Source organism: Akebia trifoliata, chromosome 11 (genome assembly GCF_017979445.1).
Source record: "Akebia trifoliata isolate Shusen 1 chromosome 11, ASM1797944v1, whole genome shotgun sequence".
Taxonomy (NCBI): Eukaryota; Viridiplantae; Streptophyta; class Magnoliopsida; order Ranunculales; family Lardizabalaceae; genus Akebia; species Akebia trifoliata.
Window position 1 is genome coordinate 33,923,079 of NC_141385.1, and position 23,594 is coordinate 33,946,672.

Here is a 23,594-nt window from a genome sequence, read left to right on the forward strand (position 1 = left end):
ATTACCCAAACCTAGAACAAGATGGACCAGACCAGGCTAATAACTGGAATTTGGATTTAGGGTAGTGTTGGAAACTGTAGAAAATTGTGCCTGAGAACCAATGATAAAAAATCAAAATGAATTTTAAATAAAATAAAAACAGTACAATATGTGATTTGACAAGATTGCAAGGCCCAAATTTGAAAAGTAGACAAACCAATACCAAAATCTGATCCAAATCAGGCCCAATATTGGACCTCTAATCAAACCCAATCTAATTAAAATTAGCATCTATTCAGCTGTGCAAATCAGCCTCATTCATATAATAGTTCAGCAGATACCATTTGCATGAACCATGCATAACTCATAGATTTGTATGATTTATGATGCTCAAACTAAGCGTGATTCATGTTGGCATGCAGTTGGGCCTTATCATGTGGTTTTTGGTGCTAAACTCAGGACATTTTGTATGCCCATATCTGAATCGACTCATGTGTTCAAATGGGCATAATTTTTACGGGTTTCATACATAGATCAGGCCCTATTAATATGGATTTTTATATTGATATCAGACCTAATGTTCGATGGACTTGGATTGCTTTCACAAGCCAAATTTTGCTAGACAAATCTTTTCGAAACCTAGATGTGGGTTCTTGAGTCTATACTGAGCCCATATCTGTTTGCAACCCAATGAGCCCAAATGAAAGCAAAAAATTCAGTCAACACATGTCGAACTCTGCACCGTAGTTTTGGTCTTGTGCATCCATAATATGCTACTTCTGAGTGATACCACATCTGGATGATGATGCCTCCAGGTTGTGTACTGTTGTTATCATGAAGCCCATTTAACTTTGTCAATTCGGGTCTAATAGGTTCCTATTATAGTTTTCACGATATCCATATGATTTCTCTCAGATCTAGCAAGTCACAATTTTATTTTATTTTGATAGGTAAGCTGGTCATGAACCCTCGGCCTCAAAGTTGCTTTGCAATGTGTCAAAGTCACAATTGTTTGTTCTCACAATTCTCATTTTTCTTCGTTGGATTGTGTCCAATAGGTTGCTATGAGTTACCGTTTTTCACGACACCCATCTGGATTTGTTAGCCTAGGTCCGACAAGCGGGCAATCCAACATCTTGATCGCGTCATTCTCATGACAGTCGTTTTGTTGGCTCATAACCAACAAGTCTCTAGTGGACCATTATTAGAACCTATCGACATCTTGACAACATGTGGGCTGTTAGATAGTTTGCAAACGTGAGAAGATTGAAAAAGCGCCTATACGATCATATCTATTTTTCCTTTTTCCAAAAAAAGTAGAAGAAAAGTATTGCACATGCCATCCATAATCGACCAAAACTTTCCAAGACAATTAAAAAAAAATGGTCCTTTTAGAGTTCAAAATTCCATCAAGTTGACTTGCTGAGTTTTATAACTATTTTAGAGTTGATAAAGATTTCCAAACTTTTATGCAATCTGAAAACCAACCTAATTCGAAGATGGGCCTAGCATTGGGCTAGAATAGTACTCATCAAAGCCCAAGTTGTACTATCTGACCCAAGATCCGGTCCATTAATTGCACAGCAAAGAAAGAAAAAATCAAAGTTGGAGGGAATCTAAAACAGATATTCCGTTGAACTAGGGTAAGGGTTAGGGTTTGTCATCTCTGCCCATCTCTATAAATACATTTTTGTTTTAAAACATAACTGTGAAGCCACCACATCTACAAAAGATTGAGAATTGGGAAGAGCAGATTCACAGTTCAAATGGAGCAGACCTTCATCATGATCAAACCTGATGGCGTTCAGAGAGGCCTGGTTCGTCTCTCTCCCTCTCTCTCACTCCCTCTCTCGGGCTTCTTACTGACAGATCTAACTCTATTTCAGGTTGGTGAGATTATTGGCAGATTTGAGAAGAAGGGTTTCTCCCTGAAAGGTAATTAGAGGAATTCTTATTGGTTTTTTATTTAGTTATCAAGAATTCAAGATTTCTATTACTAATTGGGGATTATTTGAATTTTAGGGTTGAAGCTCATAAGCGTGGAGCGTTCTTTTGCTGAGAAGCACTATGAGGATCTTTCCTCGAAGCCCTTCTTTAATGGACTTGTTGAGTACATCATCTCTGGTCCTGTTGTTGCTATGGTGTGGGAAGGAAAGAATGTTGTTACAACTGGTCGAAAGATTATTGGAGCAACAAACCCTTCAGACTCTGCCCCCGGCACCATCCGTGGTGATTTCGCCATTGAGATTGGCAGGTAAACTATCAATGTGACCCCATAATGAATTGATTTAGTCTATTTATAGATTGTACATTTTTTTTTGTCTTGCACAAAATGCACTATGTAGTATGAATTGCCACATTTTCATCTAGTTAGGTTGATCGAAATGTCACATAAATAACCCATGGACCAATCAAATCAAGCAATGTGACACTAAAGAAGGTTCCACCTAAAATGAGCTAAAATTACATGCATGCCCTATCATATTACAACATTACCACCCATAATTAGTTATGTGGCATGTCATGGAAGATATGATGCATGTTAATTTTTCATTTCATGGGTCTGGACAAGTTGACGAGCCCAATTAGTGATCCAAATAAAACCGGAGTTAGGATTTAGTGTTTGGGGAGAAAACTCGTGGACACCTCAACAATTTTGTATGGTCTGTTCCGCTATTGATTATATTATCCTTGCAAGGCCATTGGTGAGGAACTCTTTATGTAATCATTAATGTCTTTATTTTTCTTTGTCCTGTAGCTCTTTGAGAGGCTTCCTCGGCCTCCTTGTACTTTGATTTTCCTTTTCTCCTCAATATATTACACTTATCAAAAAAAAAAAAAAGGCCATTGGTGAGGAAGGAGTTGATTACATGTTAGGTTTTGGGATACTAAGTTGACACACATGTTGAGTTATTCAGCTTTGATTCCTGTCATGTAAATTAGGCTGGGCATAATGAACCAAGTGCATGTTTTCTCTTCATATCAGTCATGCTTCCATTTCTTAAAAAAAAAAGAAGTCATAGTGGTCATTGAGAAATGCTTTGCAATTGGATCACTACTTACTGAAAATTGGAGATTATATCTTAGAGAACTTTTGCCATTTCAAATATTCCTCTTAGGTTAGCCCCATATCTTTCCTTGAATCTTCTCTCTCAGGTTATTCTCTCTATCCCTATATGATGCATAATGACCAAATGTTTGTCATCAACTCAGCTTACAAAAAATCGGAGCCACTTCACCAACCTTTAAATTGGCGTCCATGCTAAAGTGCATATTTCAATTGATGTGTTTGGGCACATGCTAATTGCAATTACTGTTTACGTTCATGTGTCAATAGCCCTCTTCAACCTCTTTGTGTTTTTTAGATACATCCACTTACAATTTATCTCAGTTGATTTATACTTCTTGATCAGTACCCCCACAAATAGGTAGAATGAAATTTATTTTGGAAAAGGTTTCAATCATTGAGTTTATGTTTCATCTATGTGAAATGAATCAAAGTTTAATATTTTTGTGAAATTCGTAAATGTTTTGAGATTTCATGATGATTTTGGAAAAAAAAACATTTTTTTTTTAATTTTGAGATTTTGACCAATTTTAGCAAAGTTCCATCCAAAAGTCGTTGTATATTAGCCAATTTTTTTGAAATTTTGATATATCATTGCAGTTTTGGCCATAACCAAAACTGAGATTTAAAATATGATAAATTCTCCATTGTTTGGATATTAAAGTGTGGAGTTTGAGGTGAAGGATGGTGGTGCAGTTGTGGGAACTTTCTGGTGGATGAGATAAAAGGTGCACAATTTTTTGTTCATAGAAGGCTCTTAACCATTTGTGTGGAAGACGTTGTTATAGATTCTTAACCATTCACCTACTTGACTTTGGCCTACAACAACGAATACAAAATATTGTTTTCTCATAGATTATGATGACCTTGATACATGTCATTCGCTTCTTGATTGACAATCCATTGTATTTCTCTTTTTGAATGGAAAATGAGATATTATAACTTGAATGACTGTATAATATTTTCATAAAGTGGTAGTTGCACCAACCTTCCATTCTACCTCTTGCTTGAGACACATTTTTTACCAAGAGCAATTTTTGTCTCAATATGTTTTAGATTTGTACAGATAGTACAAATTATCTAGTTTTGGTAATCTCTGAGTACGATAGAATATATGCCATTCTATTCATTGGCAATTTTTTAGTCAGTTTGTGTCATTTTCTCTTCACTTCTTATAAAGATTTGGGTAGTTTGACTTATTCTCCTTATAGAACAAAGAGAGAAGTGTTAAACCAACTTTCTCACTCTACTCAGTCAAAGATTCCATTATTCATCAAAATGTACAATGGCAATATATCATCATCAAAGCATTATACAGAGATAGAGATTGAACATTTAGTCATCAAGATTGAGAAAGAATTATCAATATGGCTTTATGATTCATTGATCTAGTTTGATGTGTAGATGGCACATTCTAGGTCGCACTCCACGTGTTATTTATTGCGACATGCTCTACTAGTCAAGTAAAGGAAAAACCATGTAGATCATCACATGGATCGATCAAGTCAAACAATAGAAGTTGCCATGTACTATGAGCTAACATCACAGATTTTCAGCCATATCTCTATGTCGCTAGACAATATGATGTAATTTTTTTATTTAATTGGTCACATGGCATGCTAAGGAGGATGACATGCATGTCGATTTTCTCATATTATTGGTCCAAGGCTCTCCTAGCAACTTAATAGCTCATCATGCAGCTTGATCAATGTGGAAGATAAAATGAGGTGTAAGATTTTGTGGTTGGGGAGGATAGTGTAGCATACCTTGATAGTGTTGTGGGATATGTTTTGTTATCAAAAAGTATTCATCTGAGGTCATTCGTGTGAAAAGAATGATCATTTGAGGTTGTTTGTGGGAAAGGAAGGATGATAATGTTAGGTTTGTAGCAGCTAAATCGACACATTCGCAATGTGTTACCATGCCCTAATACACATCAATATCATTTAGGCTAGGTATATTTACCAAGAGCACCATTTTTCTTTCCCGTTAGATCATTATTCAAATAGGGTCAAGTATTTTCAAAGACATAATAGGAGCAAATGTGACACCAAAATCCTTCCCTGGAGTCTGCGTAAACCCCTTAGCAACTAGTCGCGCCTTATACCGATCAATAGTGCCATCTGCGAGGTATTTCACCGTAAAGACCCATTTACAACCAACGGTTCGCTCCCCAGATGGAAGGGTAACAAGTTCTCAGGTATTATTTTTCTGCAAAGCATCCATCTCAACAGTCATAGCTCTAGTCCACTGAAGATCTTGCAAAGCCTCTGATACAGATCGAGGAACTCGAATAGAATCAATAAGAGCAAAGTAGACCTAATAAGAAGGAGAAAGACCCTAATGGGAGACAAACTGGGCAATGGGATGATCAGTAACACACCCTCGTTTACCTTTGCGAAGAGCAATAAGTAAGTGAGAGTCAGAAACAAAAGGAATAGGAGTAGGTATAGGTGTAAGAGTAGGAGATGATATACCTGAGTCCAAGGAGGAGGTTGGCAAAGGTGGAGATGGACGAGGGCGACGAGTGTAGACCTGAAACTCCAACGAAGGTGAAGGAAAGATCGGAGAAGGTAGCACTATAGGTGATGGGTCCCGCGAAGAAAAAGGTTCTTGCAAAGTAGAAGTAGTACGAAAATATAGAATATTTTCAAAGAATGTAACATCAAGAGAATGTATGACACGGTGAGAAACCGGATCATAACACCGATATCCCTTGGACATAGTGGAATAACCTAAGAAGACGCACCGAATAGCTTTATCATCTAATTTAGTACGAGTGGGAGTCCTATCTTGAACAAAGCATGTGCACTCAAAGACTCTAGGAGTAATGGGGAAGAGAGTGTGGTCGGGTTGAAAAACATGAAGAGGTACCTGTCCTCTTAAGGTGCGACTCGGAACGCGGTTAATAAGAAAAGTCGCAGTTAGAATTGCCATATTCCAATATGCCTTAGGAACATGCATGCCTCGAAGAAGACACTTAACTGTATTCATGAGATGACGATTTTTACGTTCTGCCACCCCATTCTGCTCAGGAGTGTATGGACATGTCAACTGATGGAGCATACCATTCTCATGAAGATGGGAATGAATCCCATCCGAAATATATTCCCCCCCATTATCTGACCTGAGAGATTTAACATTGATGTTGTATTGAGTTTGAATCATCTTAAGAAAATTAACAAAAATAGAAAGTACCTCAGAACGAGAACGCATCAAATAAACCCAAGTGCAATGAGAATAATCATCTATAAATATGACATAGTATCTATGACCATTAAATGCAGTAACAGGGGAAGGCTCCAAACATCAGAATAAACTAAATCAAATATTGCATTAAACTGATGCATACGAGGAATATATGAGGTACGAGTATGTTTAGAGAGTTCACACACAGAACACTGAAATTTGTGCCCACTACAAGAAGTTTTTAAAGCAGGAAATAAAGAACACAAGTGCTGAAAATTGGCATGTCCTAAGCGAGCATGCCATAAATCTAAAGATTGAGATGAAAAAGTGTGGCTCCCAAACGATGGAAGGACAGAAGCTGGAGCCACAATCGATTGAGATTCAAATATGTACAACCCATCCTTCTCATACCCTTTGCCAAAAATCCTCCTTGAAGTCAGGTCCTGAAAAATACAGCGAGTAGGAAAAAATGTTACAGAACAATTTAAAGATTTAGTAATGCTACTCACAGATAAAAGGTTAAGAGATAGGTGAGGGACATGAAGCACGGAGTCAAGAGAAAAATTAGGCGATAATGAGATAGTACCCTTGCTGTGGATAGGTGTGAGGGACCCATCAGCAAGACGAATCTCCCTATGAGTAGTAGGGAAAATAGAGGATGTAAAATGATTAGACTCACCAGTCATGTGATCAAAGGCGCCAGAATCAATTACCCATGTTAGTGGAGCAGAGCCAGACTGAGTAGCTGAAGTGCAGAGGATGTACCTTGAGGTGTAATAACCGACGCAACAGTCGAGGATGAGGGAGTGTGAGCCTGGATCTGATCCCGTACAATGGCTGCAATCTGAGTTTGGAGATGTTGCAAATCGATTGTGCCAAGAGTAGCTTGAGAGACTGATGCAGACTCTACAGTAGCAGCACGAGGAGAAGGATGTCCCACAGAAGACTCAAAAGGTGGGGATAAAGCTGAAAGTAACAGATCTTCTCATGTCCAACCTTCCCACAATGGCTGCAAGTAAGGCCACTCCTTTTACCACGTCCACGGCCTCCACGGGCTCGACTGCCATGTCCTTGAGTACGAGTATCAGAGAACCCTGAATTGGCTGCTAGAGCCATTTGATCTGTAGCTGGGGCAGAGATAATCCCAGGGACTTGAGTCTGAGAATAAGCTACACGGCGACGACGCTCATCACTATCAATGGTCGCAAATGTCTCAAATAAAGATGGTAAAGGAGTGGTGTTAAGAATCTGTGTCCGAAGTACTTCAAACTCAGGACGTAGACCCATGAGGAATTGGTATGTCTGATGTCGATCAATCCACTTAATCACATACCCAGCTGCTTCTGCAGACAACTCAGTGATAGAGTCATAGTGCGAGAGCTTTTCCCAACGGGACTGAAGGAAACCAAAGTAATCTGCCACACTCTGAGTGCTTTGGGTAGCTTGAGCAATATCCCGATACAGCTCATAAATTCTCGAGTCATTCATAACATGCGCATATGTCTGAGTGAGGGTTGACCACAAAAAAGAGACAATCTCATGGTACATGAACATGGTATAGATGCGCTGTTCCATAGAGTTAAATAACCATCCAAGAATGGTACAGTTATCGATTTCCCATTGTTCAAATTTGGGATCAGTGGGGGGTGGCTTAGGGATGGTGCCCAATAACCAACCGGATTTACCTCTACTACTCAAATAAAGTCGCACAGACCAAGACCAGGACTGAAAGTTACGACTATCTAACAGAGCAGTAGTAATCCGTTGTGCAGAAGAATTTCCCCCAAGAGCAGTGTGGGAGTCCTTTATCTCGTGAGTAGATGTCATGGTTTATACTAAACAAGAAGTGACGTAACTTGTAGATTGAAGGAAGATCTCGTACAGTCGAAAATAAGGAGGGTCACCTAGGGCTGTCAACGGATAGCTATCCAATCGGATAGTGCTATATCCGAATTCAAATCCGAAAAAAATATCGGATATCCGATAATATCTGAACCGATAAAAAATCCTGAACGATCGCTGACCGGAGAAGACGGTGGTTATGGCTGGTTTGTCTGCGTTCTAACTGTCGAGAATCAAAGCCAGGAAGTCATAGTGCTATATCCGAATTTGAATCCGAAAAAAATATCGGATATCCGATAATATCCGAACAGATAAAAAATCCTGAACGATCGCCGACCGGAGAAGACGGTGGTTATGGCTGGTTCGTCTGCGTTCTAACTATCGAGAATCAAAGTCAGGAAGTCGTAGTTGCTGTCGTTGATCACACACAGCACTATAGCTGCTGTCACAAGTCCTATAGACCTCCCAAAGAGGTTGCCTCACTGTCGTAGGTCTCTAAAGCATCCTAGGTGCTGTCGCACGCCTCCACAGGCTGCAGTACTGCTATCACAGATAAAAAAGAGACCCAACAGTCTAGCCAATAGGCTAACGATGAACAAAACAAGGCATGAAACACAGCGCAGAGAGTTATCGCAGCATGTGATCAAAAAAGATGAAGGAGATCGAAGGAAAACCAAGAAAGGAATTCTAATGGCTCTGATACCAAGAAGAATTGTAGAATTGTCAAGTTTCTAATTAAGAGCTTGGCAGATATGTATAATAATAAAAAAGGTGAATGGACAAAAATGCCCTTACATAGGTGAATGGACATAAATGTCCTTGCACAGAAAAAGAAACATAGAAATAACAAAATTAAGCTACTACTATCTACTATTTTCCAATAGTTTGGAGGCTTATCACGATTATTACCTTAATACGGAGAAATGGGGACAAAAATCAAGATAAATGTCTGAGAAACGTTCGTATAATTCAGTGTTTCAAGACATTCATCATAGAGGTTCTACTTTGAGGAAGAGTTGGAGTTGAAGTATTCTTAGAAGAAGTTGGTTGTGAGCTAGATTGCGCTTGAGAACTAGTCTTGAGAATTGGTGTGAGAAGTGCTTTCGGGCTAGATTGGTGTTTGGGAGCCATCTTGACTTTTGAAACAATGATGCAAATGCTCTTCTATGCAACCAATTATTGTTTTAGCCCTTCTAGTGCAATGTTTACCTTTAAGCATATTTTATGAGTCTCAAATTTTGAAAAATGATCAGAATGCCCTTTTAAGCATCAATTATATTATTATCACACCCAAGATACAAAATTTTAGGTGGTACCAAACATATTTTAGGGCATAATATTGATTTGGGAAGAAAAGAAACACTAATTTGTGTGTTGCATTGAAAGACATTCTGGTTTTTCTTTTAGAATTTAGGATGGTTCTATACATGTTGGGCGTTTGAAGAGTGTTTAGGATTCATAAAACTTATTTAAATTTATAATATTGCATTAAGAGGGATAAAAACAATAATTTATTGTATAGAATGACATTTTGGTCATTTTGCTAGAAGTCGTGATAGTTCCTAAACACCAATCTAGCCTAAGAGCATTTTCTAGAGATGGTTCTGAAACGCATATCTAGCCAGGCTGCACTTCTCAATTTTTTTCAAAGAGCACTCCAACGCCATCTCTTCCTTAGATTAGAAGCTCAAAGCTGATCTAATTTGACAGCCCTTCATATCTACAACATGAATAAGGCTAGGAATTATACTTTCAAAGGAAAATCTATGCATCATAAATCCCTCTTAGAAGAGAACTCTATCACCTCTCCACCCTATAAAGTGGGCCCCTTCTAAATTTAAGCCTCATACCATCAGGCCAAATGCCTCAGTGGTCAAAAGATTTGACAATATTGATTTCCTGTCCACTTTGACAACAACATATTTTGCTCGTCAAGATTTTCCTCTAAAAAATACTCTGACATGCTTTCTCCCACTTCACAGGGTGGTGCTTTAATTGTTCTCTTAATCCTTTGTCCACTTTCATCATCATTCTCTCCAAGCACTTTAGCCACATTTCTGGTCAGTGATTTAATGTCACCCTCCATCACCAACCCCCAAAATATTTAATTTTTGATCATTACTGCTGTATTTCTTTTGGAATTTATACAATTTCTGGTAAGCAGAATAACAGAAAATCAGCATCCTCATGATCTTTCCAGCTTGAAACCTAGACCCTTGTATATCATTCTTTGAATTGGAATATTGTCATCATCACTGGCAACATGAATCATGTTTCACCATTCAGTTCAATCTTTAAGTTTTTAAATTCATAATCTATACTCTATGATTGGGATTCTTGAAATATTTTCATTGCACCTCAATCCACTTCTTTTTCAACCACCCTTCTCTTTTATAGGATTCAATTTGTATTTTGTTCATCATACATGTCCACAGCATCTCAATCAATTTCCATTTGGATTTTATTTTCCCCCTATTGAAGTTACTCCTAGGTTCACTTGGATTTGGTTGGTTCCATTAGTCTTTCTATTATCCATCGTGACTTCATCTTTATCACATTTATTTTATTAACATTTGTCTTGGTTGTCTGACATTCTACTAACATATAACTCGTACCATGTCACTAATAAATTATGACAAAAGATTTGTCTTCGAAGGCCTCTCCTAACGGGGGTGGGGACACCTGCGACATCTATATTTATAAATAGGAAATGACATATCTGGCTACTTCATTTAAATGCTATATTATTGTTTGTATTCTTAACAATGCTTGATACAATTTGTTTATTAGAGAGATCTATTTCTATTTGCAGGAACGTCATTCATGGGAGCGATTCAGTTGAGAGTGCAAGGAAGGAGATTGCATTGTGGTTCCCTGATGGCACGGTGAACTGGCAGAGCAGCCTTCACCCTTGGATCTGCGAGTAAAACTTACACCTTGGTTTTTGGGCTACATAGTTGCTTCTCTCATCCAGATTTTGGCCTTCTTAATTAATGGGTGGTCTCAGGTTGTCTTTGGCTATTAGATTTGCTTTGTGTGTTCCTAGTTATATTGAGGAATTGTAGACTTTTTCAACTTGAATATGATTATTATTACTAATAGTGACACGCTTTAGTTGGTTATAAGTGTTTGTCTCGTTTCTGTGATGGAGCAATGTTAGTCCTGGTGAGTGGGCAAATCGTGTAGTTTTATTTCCCAACCCAGTCTGAGAAGAAGGATTTAGATTTTAGGTTCCCTATTTGTAAGAAAGTTTTAGTGTCCAATGTATCTTTTTTAATTTTTTTTTTTTTTATGCATACGAGGAAAACCCTTTTGGACCGGTCCCCTTGGGGCGTGGTTTAGTGTCCAAACTTGTTGATGTCCAACAAATGGCAGAGATGGATTGAAACACCCTTGGGAAAAGTTTATCCTTGGTAAGCCTGTAGTTCTCATGTCATCCTTTTGCCGGATAAGCTGTTTTTTATTTATTTATTTTTCTTTCTAATAAAAGATACAGTGGTTCAACATGGATTTTCCAGAAAACTGAAGGAAAAAAAAAGTGAAAGGCAACAACCTAATGATATGTTTTGAAGTTTGAATATCTGCTGATAGTAAAAGCCTGTGTTGAGAATTTGTTGTGATAAGTAATTCCTTGTATACGTTTCTAGTGGGACTGAATGTGTTCTAGAATCTCAATAACATTGGATACTTGTCTTTAGAAGTGGTGGGAGTGTTGTGATTTCATCAAAAAGTCTCAGTTGTTACTACTCTAGTCCCATGACTCGATGACGAGAAGAACCTCTCCCTCTCTCTCTCAATCCTGCCCAAATTCAGGAAGAAGATGAAAATACCAAATTGAGCATTTGACCCCTCCATCTGGTCATACGAAATGCATTGGAAACCAGGGAAGGCTTGATCTGTGACTATATATGCCCAAGAACTTTGGAAACACAATTAAATGATGTTATACACCATTTGTGGAAAGAGATCACGAAACTTGAACTAATTACATTTGAATGGTCGGACATAGTCAAACTCATACACCATTCAACCCAAACTTCTGGAAATCCCATAAAGAGAAACCCCCACAAATCATATGTGGATCAATCTTAATGATGTTAAACTCCAGAGCGAAAATGTTTAAAAAAAAAAAAAAGGGATAAAAGACATCTCACTTTTTCGAGCCATTTGTTTTTTTTGTTTTCCCTTTTTCTTTTATATGTATTGATATTGATTGAAATTGTTAAACTATCGTAGTAGGCTGTAGGAAGGCATGTCTTCCAGGCGTGTTATGTCTTCAAGCAGTAGCTCCCTTTCTAGCTGCCGGCGTGTAGATTTCATTACCATCTAAAAGAGATGAAAAGGAAATACAATAAATAGGTTAAATTACCAAGAAATATAACAAAATTGGAAATTGTTATTTTACTGATTCAATACACATACATTGAAGTCCATGTATGAGGCATTCATGGCAAGCCATTGCTGATCCATTAGTTTGAATGTTATGCAGTACAGAAGGTCAAACGCGAATTCATTTTCTGCCATAAACCAACAACTAAACTCTCAAAACAATCTGAAAACTGGAGGAATTCAATAATAGTGCAATCAATCATATGGTTCAAGTCATCAAATTAGTTGTTTCTTTATCCAGAAGGGAGGGGCACCCTCGGTGCAAGTGAGCGTATTAGCCAAGTTCGGATTTATTCTGTGGAAGGGTAGGTTAAAAATTTTAAAAAAAAATCAATATCACCAATTTTTTTCCTGACTCAATCAATTAATCGGTGATTTATTCTGTGGACCCCCTTTTCTGCGCACATGTACTTTATCACCAGTGGAGAGAAAGTCTCCTTCCATTTTCAAAATGATAAATAAAAACAAACAACGGTGAATAAGACATTTCTCCAATATTACCTGAAAGCAACTTCAGGAAAATTATGCCCATCATCGTCCGTGGTTTGACTGCAGAATTAGATAATTATTGTTAATAATGATTTACTTGGGACTTTTGAGAAAAGATGACTTTCATCCCGGATATCTTTTAAGTCAATAACTTCCAGAAAATTCAACAAGACTACTTTACAGCTTACATCTTCAACTAGACTTGGCAAGAAATTAAATGTCTGTTTCAGTGTGCAGCATGGCAGAATGGAAACAATATACATGACTAAGACATGAAAATAAATGTTCATTAAAAATTGGTTAAATTGCTTACATAGTATCGATAGCCCTTAGAAACTGTGATGACATGGGCCAAAGATTGTATTGGAAAAATATTTCACAAATATGACATATATTGGGAACTTTATGAGTTTTAAAAGTCAAGTTGCTACACAAATATGGACATTTTGGTAGTTTTGCCTCATAATAAATATTATGTAATTGAAAAAAAAAGGGGGCAGAAAAATACAAACCTGCTTCAAGATCAAGCATCTGAATTAACATGAACGTAATGTTCACACCAGCTACCGCAAATGGGTACTCCCACATAGCCCTATCACCTTCTTGCTTTCGGAGAAGAGCCTGGAAGGGTTTCTGCATGAAAGGGTTAGATTGGATAAGTCTTCAAAAAAGCAATGTGATTTTTAAAATATATATACGTACGGGCAACATGAATAGCATTTAAAAATGCAGCCACTTTGATATGGCTTTTGTTTATTTATCTTTTAGTGAATAACAGTGTTCCAGGAATTAAATCTTGTTTGCATTGTGCAACTGAGTAGGGCTTAAAAAGGGTCGGCTTTGGGCCGGATATGAGTATGTTATATCCATATCCAATTTTTTTTTTATCCGGATTCATATTAGGATCCAACTCGGATCCTAATAGCTAAAACTATATCCGAACCATTTTACTTTCATTAAATACATATCTGGATCCGATCCAACCAAATTAATTGATTCAAGTTGGATAATGTCAAACCATTCAAGATTATTTCAAATAAAATTGTTAAAATGTGGCTAAATGGAGACTTGAATTCAAAACCTCTACTTTTTTAAAAGAAAATTTAACCACTACACCCAACTATTGTTAGTCGATGAAAGATAACTTGGAAAAATATAAAAATAGAACTTGTAGAGTAATATATCATTCGGATCTTGGCGGTTAAAGGGATGGATCCGACTTGGGTCAAGGGACATCAACCCATATCCAAACCATATTGTAATTCGGATATACTTGAAAGAACCAAACCCACTAAATTCTGATTCGGATCACTCGGATTTCGGATAAAATTCGTCCCATTTTAAGCCCCACAACTGAGCCACCTGTTAAACTAATTCACCTTGGTACTGACTTGGCCGAGTCAGTTCTAACCCATTCGGAGATTTATATTATCCTTTTTTATTGCTTTTCTTGTTCGTGATAATTGCCCCCTAATTCAACTTTATAGAAAGGTTTATTCGAGTTCACAATTTTTTTCTTTTCTTACAATAGAGAAAGAACATGCCTAAAAAAAAGAAACTGAATATTTCATCAATTGAGATATAAACACTAAGTCCCATGAAAATGTAATACTTAGTGCATGAATGAAATCAACTTCTGGCAATATATCTAGTTTCTATGAAAAATAAAAGTTTGACATATTTTTTGGTATCAAAAAATCAGAAACTTATGGAGGAGAAATTTGTGATAGACAGAAGTATTTGTAAACTGTAGTCATGCAATTAACTAAGGGAATATAATGTCCAACAAATACAAATATTTCCTTGGGACTAAATTAAAGGATATTGTGACGTTTGATTGTGAAAATTTAGAATTAAAAAAAATCTGCAAGATCTATAACAACATTTATTCATATGAGAAAGATGGGTTGTTCCCAAAATAAAGGAATATAAGCGTGGTTAATTTGACCAGAGAATATGGAATCTATTATAGTTAACAAAGTTTAGAGATCAAATAAACGGACCATAAGAACAAGCATTCTCATAATAGGGAGAGGGGAAAGAGCAGCAAAAATACATACCGGATAGGTCCTCGCGAAAAACAATAAGTTCTCCAGAGATATGAAACCACCACCTCTACCATATAAAATCCAATATGCATAAAGCATAAATTAACTTTTAAGATAAGAATTAGAAAAGGGCCACGTGATAGACAAAGGAAATACTAATTACCTAAAATCTGTTGATGGATCTTTTCCTTGCCAGCCCATTTCCTTCCACTGCTCAGATATTAAACCTTGAAGTTCCTCACCAGGATAGGAAGCAGCCCATAATGCCCTTAAGGCTTCCTACAATAATATAGCTAGCAGTAGTAAGTATCAAAAGGGAACCCATCTAAAAGCTAACGTTCGCAAATCTATTCAAAATGTTTTTTTTTTTTAAAAGAAGAAAAGTTGACAAAAAGATTTCCTACTTCATTGCCTACAATACCAATAGTCAGAGAGGATACATAGAGATAACACAAAATTACCATAAAGATGACCACGCATTACCTGGTGCACTGGATTGGAACTATCATAGACAATTTCTACACGTCTTTGTAGCTTCTGAAAGCATTCTTCCTGAAACCACAATAAGGCAAAGAAAAGAATATATCATCAGTAAGATTATATGTAACCCAATTCACCAAAGAGAGTTATTTTATTATGCACAATCCTTGTGCAATAACTTGAATAATTTTAACAGCAAATCAAACACCAATGAGAAATTGATAATGAAAAAAATTATCACTGAATGAACTTCGGAAATAAACCTAGTCTAGCAGGGATTTTTTTTACTTGGAGGATAAATTAATGAAACTCAAAGTGGTTCATAGATTTCTCAGATAACAAAGTTTTTTTTTCTATATTTAGAGAAAAATATTACATCATTCTATCTGGGAGGAGGGAGGAAAAAGTTTCTCTTCCACTAGCTGAGAGCAACAATAGGAGTAGGGGTTACTAGTGGGGAATGCAGCACATGTGATGCACTTTTGCTTAAGCAATGTCATTATAGTTTTTTTTTAAGACTACCAGAGTTTCTCATTAATAAGAGTTTCTTTTAAATAAATGCAACAAAAAATTTATTAAAAAGTTAAAATCAAGGTTTAAAAGAACATTGTTGTGTGATGTAACAGCCAGGGCTTTACTGGCAGTTTCATTATTATTAATAGAATGACACTACATCATGATGGACCCTACCATAGATAATACTAAAAAATGTTTCGATAAAATTTATTTAAAAATGAATTTTGAAGTAAAATTTTGATTTAATAACAGTAAACAACAGACATCAATTCAAAAAATAAGGAAAAATGACTACTAAGTTTGAAAACCGTTTTTTTTTTTCAAAAACCCATACACTTAAACAGGTCATTAGCTAATTCCATATAAGTTATTTTCAAAAATAATGGCCACTATGAACCATAAAATGGCTAATAACAGAACCCCATTATTTTATCGGTATAAGAGTCATCATTTACAGTTCCTAAATGTTGTTTTAAACCACAGGTAGAATAGCAATATCATTTTTATATATTGAAATCAGTTTTGACATATTATATACTGCTGGAAATCACTATTCATTTCACCAAATATTTTGGTTTACAATATATTTCGATGGAAATAAATCAAATTTCAGGTATAAAATGTGAGATTTTGGCATAAATGCATCAATAAACATTGAAATTTGACCATTTTTTTCTGATTTTTTTAGAACATTGATAAAAATTATAAAATGATAAAAAATAATAATTGTATGTAGATAGGATTTGTAAATTACACATAATATGCATTTATCAATATAAATGAATAATAATTACTTCTGTTTCTATATAATTTTATTCTGATGTAGTTTAAGCTACTTAGCACTTTAGATAAGCAATCACAAACTTTTCCATGCTTTAATTAGGAGGATATATTGTTTTATATATATAATGACGGGGGTTCTGGACATGTAGGCCCGACTTGCAGGGGCGAGGCAACTTGCCTCTTAGAGCACTATATCTCGCCCAAATCCCATGGGTACATGCAATACCCCACAAACCACACATACCAGGTAAGCAGGGATAAATCCCTGTGGGTGGCCAACAAAGGGGCTTGAACTCAAGAGTGTATTCATCTATGCTAGTTCACCTTACTCTAAATGCTTATTTGCCAGATGACATACAAATAGCATGCAGCACAAAAGTGCATAAGCAACACAATCAAGAAATGGATAATGAATGAAGGAAACCAATAAAAATGAATTTTAAATTGACATGTAGAAAAGTACCTGAGCAGGAGTTAAATCAAATGAAAGGCGGGCTTCACTCTCTCTTCCTTGAACACAAACGCAAGATAGACCTTTTCCGATCCATGCCGCTGATCCTGCCACAACCTCAGCTATAACAATACAAGATCGCTAGCTATTGAAAATGGAGTGCCTATATCTTCAAATTACCACAAATGGTTATATATCTATTTGCAAAACGAAGAACTTCTGTAGACGTTACGGAAACGGAGCAAAGTCCAAATTCCTGCTAGCTTAGTTGGCAAATTATGTGGGTGATGATACCATAGACTGGTTCAATTCCTGTCAGCATTGAGTTGCTGATCCCATTAAAAACAGGCTTACCGATAGAAGAAAAAAAAAAAAAAGATAATCCACAGACTCTAGTGTTCACAATTCAGGATCAATCTGAAGCATAATGATTCTAACACACAACTTGACAAATACTTCTTCCGATCAGAACATACACAACTACAAGACCTCAAATGTAATAGCCTATGTTGCACGGATAGGAGTACAGATGCTATAGTCTGAGACAGCTACAGCGTGTAGGACTCAACAAACCTAAAAAAAATTGGATCTGTGGACGGTGCATTTTATTTTAAATATTTTTTAACAGGGTGACTATTTCTTTACTATTAGAATGAGAGAAGGCAGAGTAGAAGTGCTTCAACACCAAAATTTGGATTCCAAAAATGCCCCCACCATAACATTTAAACTCAGTATAATCAAAGGTCATTTTTGTCAAAAACCAAGATCGCATGTCCCTAAAATCATGTTGGTTAGTTTTCAAAATTACAAAAATATCATTTTTTACTATGTAATCTTCAAAACCACCCTTTAATTACTATTATAAATTATTTATCTAAAAAAAAATTACTATTATAAATTACAAATAGGCCCTTCAAATACGTGTGCTTTTGCACATGCCACCTTCTAGTTTATGTATTAAAAATGAACAATGGATTATGTGATGAGATAATATTATGATATTTAATATATAACAGTAGAGAAAAGTATACATATATTTTCTGTTACGTTTACCACAAAGAAAAGTATAATCATAATCATAATCGGTGATAAATGGTATCTAGCAATAAGGAAAGAAACTTTTAGCAATTGTGACACCACGGTTAGTAAACCGTTGGAATCTGACATGCCTTCAACAAGGGTACTTCATCCCTTCAAAAGAGTTTGTGAAAATAACGCATGCAAATACTGAAACATAACAAAAAAACATGATCTGCAGTGATAAACTAAGAATAACAATATAAACAGGTTGGTCTCTACTAAAACATGTCCCACCAAATCCATTGCATATTCATATCTATTTAGCAAACTAAATGCTAATTTGTAAAAGATATATATTAATACTCATTCAAATACATAGAAATAGATTTTTGAGATACTTTCATGAGAAAAATCAAAACATTTCCATGATGACCAAAAAGAAACATTGCTGAAATATTTCCAATTTTCCATTTCCACAAATTATACTTTTTAATTTTTATTTAAAATATGTGCAAAAATAGTTAATAATTAGGGTGATTTAGACATACCCCTCCCTGTTTTTGTGAATATTGTGATATCCCCCATGTTTTCAAACCCATGACATGTCACCCTTGCACTCAGTCTGCTGTTAAGATGTCCTAAAAGCCCTCACCCTCAACCTCAGCCCAAAATCCTTGATTTGCCTCCAAAAATCCATTATCTTCAAACTCTTGAACCTCTATGGTAAATTATTTTTAATCTACTTAACCTTATCTCCAATCCATCATTTTCAACTACATATCAGCCTTTTTGCAGAAAACCTTGTTTTTTCTACCCAAAAGTCCGTCAACTTCTACTACCCAAAAAATCCTATATTGCCTTGAGGTTTGAAGGTTGAAGTAGATAGAATCTTATGGTTGATGATGAGGGTAAAAGGTTTTCCCAAGACCTTGAAGATGACTACTTTTGTGAAGAAAATCAAGGGTTTTTTGGCTAGAGCTTGAAGATGAGGGCATTTAGGTAATTTTTCATTAGGCTCTTAAGAGCAAAACGAGGTCAACGTGAGTATGTCATCAGTTTTGAAAAAAAAAAAAAACAGGGGGGGGTTGTGTTATCTCAAATACTCACCAAAACATTGTATATCCAAATTACCCAAATAATTATGAATACTATATAGAAACCAATAAATTAGCAGCAACAAGACATGCAATGAGGAACCTTTCTGCAAATGAGAAACACTGTGCTTCACTTCTGCTAGTTTCATAACCAAAATCAATCTAAAAAGAATTCAAGATCAGGTTGTTGTTGCAGTTTGATTGACCCAGCTCCCAGTTTTTCACAACACCAGATCAAGATAGAATCAATACACTATCCAAAAAACTATATCACTTGGTTCAGCCTAAACCGCATAAGATAAAAGAACCATATGCACAAAACACGCATAATTCATAACAATTAGTATACATGAGTTTCAATGGATTGATTTCATTCATAAACTTAATTTTTGTAATAAGAATTTTAATGAAAAAGAAATAACAATTGGAATTCAGAAGAAAAAAAAAACAGAAAACCCATTATCAGAGGTCGTACATCCATGTGGGCATGATACTTTAATGAAATTATTATGACATTTGAAGGTTTAAGGCTTGGATTTCATATTGAAATGCAACTTTTACAGCATGTTGTCGGTTCAAGTCCAGATTACCCACTAAATTTAAAAATAATAATAATAAATAAATTCAAGGTTCATATTGATAGTAAAATCTAGGTCTTGGATATGCATGACTACCTCAATAATTAGCAAAAGCAAGTTTTTTTTTGTTTTTTTTTTATTTTTTATGATCAGTATAAATTTACTAAAAAGTGGGAGGGGTGCAACAACAAATGCGAATTATTACCTTTCTTATTCTAAATCATCAACCATATCCTTTAAAATTCACCAAAATTGAAAGAAAGCTGTTATTAGCACACCAACATTTACTTGTAACACACCAATCCATAAGTAAACCACTGGGCAATTTCAAAAGGATTGGTGTGTCATAAGTAAAAGTTGGTGCCCCGATATAACTTCTCAATTGTAAATAAACAATTTTGCTTGATACACACGCAAGACAATAATTGAGTAACAAGCATGGACATTTTAGCCTGGTGATTCTGTTTTGATAAAATGCAGGAAGAGCTCTAACATTTAAAAAAAGAAAAACACCAATTTTTAATTTTTGTTCCATATGGTATCAAAATACGAAGAGAATTATTAATTTATTTCCACATTAACAATGCGACCAAATTAGCAGAATTTTCCAGAGAAAATCAACAAAATCAAAGCATACCAGAAGCTGAATTGTAATCACTGCCTCGTTCGAGTCCTTGTGAAATCCTCCTCACCGCAACGAAAGATCCACCGCGTTCATCCATATCGACTTTTAAACCATCTCCAGACCAATCCAATCCAACATCTCAAACCAAATCCCTTCCAGATCTTGATCCAGCAACAGAAACAGACTAAATTACTGACACTTTGATATTTCTGCGTTCGATTCCAATCAAATCTCCTCCAAATAGCAACCAAAAACAGAGTAATCGGTAAAATCCAAGGTTTCTTCAAATAAAATCGCTCGAATCGAACCAAAATATCCCCCAAACCTTTAAAAAAAAAATGAAGAAACTAGGCGCCTTCAAAAGCTCAAATCTCATTAAAACTAACAAGAACCGATCTGCAACACCAAATATTCACCTCCCGCTCCCTAAGGACAGATTGAAAATGTAATTCTAGGTTTATTCAGCGATTTGAATCCAAATTTCAAAATCAGATCAAAAGAAGTCGTTCGGTTCAATTTCAATTTACAATCTCCATTTTAATTCCATCAAGAATGGATCAAATCAAGAAAAGAAACCAGTTAGTCGGTTGATTTCGTAGTGAGAGATTCTTGAAAAAGATTTTAGGGTTTATCCGAAAACAAGGACTTTAAGATCTAAAAGAAGGTGCTTTATAAGCGCTCTCTCTCTCTCTAGTAACGTTCGGTAGTTCACCGTTACAAACTATGAACACCCATTTTAATATTTTTATTATTTTATTTCTATTATTCATAATTATATATATATATATTTTTTATTATTTTATTTCCTTGAGATCGACAACGGAGGATACTTGTCCGTCCGACTAATAGTATATAATAAATTTAAAATTCCATAGCCGTTGAAAATATTATTCCATTTAAGAGCTGATATTTGATAGGGACAAGAGTGCTGGGTACTGTATTAACTTAAATCCCCAACTATAAAATAAATAAAGATATTTTGCAAAATTACTATTTATTTAATTTAATTTAATTTTTACCAAAAACGGTTACATACTACTTATTAACCGTAATTTGAACCTGCATTAAACACAAGGGTAAAAAGATAAATTCATCAAACTATTCCTTATAATACTTAAAATAATCACTTTTAGCAAAAATAAATACACTAAAAAACACTTATTATCAAGGGGGTAAGTCCAATCTTGCATTTTGCAAAGGGGTAAAACTAATATCATCAATTTTATAGGGAATGTTTCTAAAACATACTTATTATTATTAAGGTGTTTTTTATGGGGGCGTTTAAGGGACATATGTAAAAACAATGGTTTTTCAAAATATGGGTTAGAGGTTTTTTATTGAATTGATTTTTTGCGAAGATGGTCACTATGGTGAGAAGATCATCCTCACAAAAAATCAGCTCAATCTGAAAACTTATAAATCCATTAAAAGTGATTTACAAATTATTGACAAAAATTAACAAAAAAATCGACGATCCACATTCTAAATCACTTTTAATGGGATTAGAAGTTTCAGATTGGACTGTTTTTTTTTTTTTTTTCGGATGATCTTCCCATCATAGAGATCATCCTCACAAAAAATCAGTTCAATCCGAAATTTCTAACCCATATTTAGAAAATTTATTAATGTTACATTATTTTTACGTATGTTTTTTCATGTCCCTTGATCTTGACCCGTTTTTTATATATTTAAATTTAATATTACGCAGGTCTTTTTTTATTTTATTAAAATCACAAATTTTACATTTCTTCCTTTCAAAAAAGTAAATGGAATCTTCCTAAAGTAGGGAGATAAAAGAAGAATTTGTTCTCAAAAAGCACTCAACGGTCAATACTAAAGAACATTTTAAAATTAAATTCTCTTTTTGAAACCATATTGACAAAGAGATTTGTAGTCGAAGAAAAAAAAACTTGACTAATAACTCGTGTGTTCAATTTATATACATTGTGAAATTATTTGGAGATATAATTTGAAAACTCATCTAACATCAACATTACTTGGGCAAGATATTGAACGTGAATTGTCAATCATATCGATTTATCCATTTTTTTTATAGATGACTCATCAAATATTTTACAAAAATAATCCTAATTAATAAAAAGAGATAAATAAATAATGATTTAAATGCACATTATTTATATATATAAAAAAAAAAAAACAAGATTTTGCGATAGTCTTCCAATCGAAAAATATAAATACACATTTTTTAGTAAGAAAAAAGATTTAACATGAAAATAGATGAGTCTGTGGAGTCAACTCGGCATCCATGGTGGCAAGCGAGAGGCGAGAGGCGAGAGACTTGTCCCTCCACGTGAAAACCACGCATGGGATTGTAGGACGCGTGGACCCTACCATCAACGAAGTGGTCCACCACGACATTGGACTAACTATGAAGTTGCCGTCATTTTCCATCTGATTCATTTGGGTTCCAGCAATGATTCCAATTTAACCCGATAAAGGACGACACGTTTCTAACACAAAAAGATTATTATTTATGGGGTCAAGGGTGAAGGCTACAATACACCGTATGTGTGTGAGCTATCCGTCCAGATTCCAAAAGGACTAAGCAGATCCAGTCAATGTAGACGTTTATTTTTATTACTATATTAAATGCAAAATATTGATTTCAAAGAACGATGATGAAATTACACAAGTGCCCTCAGAAACTTTAGGAATTAAATAAATTTTAAAAAAACCGTACAATGTTAAAAAATAAAAAAATAAAAAAATAAAAATTTTCTTTTTGCGTCTTGTTCACATGTGGCCCCAGGGCCAGCGCGTTAAAGTGCAATGAATAAACATTGAGAATAAACACTTTAGGGTATTCGACTTAAAAAATAATTCTTTAAAAAGGGTGTTATCGATATAAAATTTAATTTTCAAAGGGTATTTATTGTACTTTAATATGTACCCTTAGGGCACAGAATAACAAAATCCTTTTTTAGGTCATATAGATAATAAATAAAAAATTCTTTTTTTATGATTGGCTATCAAACTTGTATATCTGATGAGTAGAGACAAGATAACTGACCTCTTAAAATACC

The 23,594-nt window shown here is 35.2% G+C and overlaps 2 protein-coding genes across 3 annotated transcripts; one reads left to right on the top strand and one right to left on the bottom strand.

The window, feature by feature from the left end:
• The first annotated feature begins 1,632 nt into the window (after window positions 1-1,632).
• Window positions 1,633-11,202, top strand: LOC147391333 (nucleoside diphosphate kinase B). Its single transcript, XM_086459901.1, has 4 exons — window positions 1,633-1,796; window positions 1,866-1,914; window positions 2,002-2,233; window positions 10,890-11,202. Exons 1-4 carry the CDS (start codon window positions 1,746-1,748, stop codon window positions 11,002-11,004), a joined length of 447 nt encoding a protein of 148 aa, XP_086316027.1. The 5' UTR covers window positions 1,633-1,745; the 3' UTR covers window positions 11,005-11,202.
• Window positions 11,203-12,030: 828 nt separating this feature from the next.
• Window positions 12,031-21,259, bottom strand: LOC147391334 (uncharacterized). 2 transcript variants are annotated; one of them, XM_086459900.1, is made up of 9 exons: window positions 20,563-21,259; window positions 17,246-17,334; window positions 15,487-15,555; window positions 15,167-15,282; window positions 15,016-15,070; window positions 13,468-13,588; window positions 12,968-13,015; window positions 12,500-12,594; window positions 12,031-12,403 (listed from the first exon to the last, which is right to left on the bottom strand). In XM_086459900.1, exons 1-9 carry the CDS (start codon window positions 20,645-20,647, stop codon window positions 12,305-12,307), a joined length of 777 nt encoding a protein of 258 aa, XP_086316026.1. In that variant the 5' UTR covers window positions 20,648-21,259; the 3' UTR covers window positions 12,031-12,304. The 2 variants fall into 2 exon arrangements, with proteins under 2 accessions (XP_086316026.1, XP_086316025.1); XM_086459899.1 differs by having other exon boundaries at window positions 17,246-17,340; window positions 20,563-21,257.
• Between the last annotated feature and the right edge of the window lie 2,335 nt (window positions 21,260-23,594).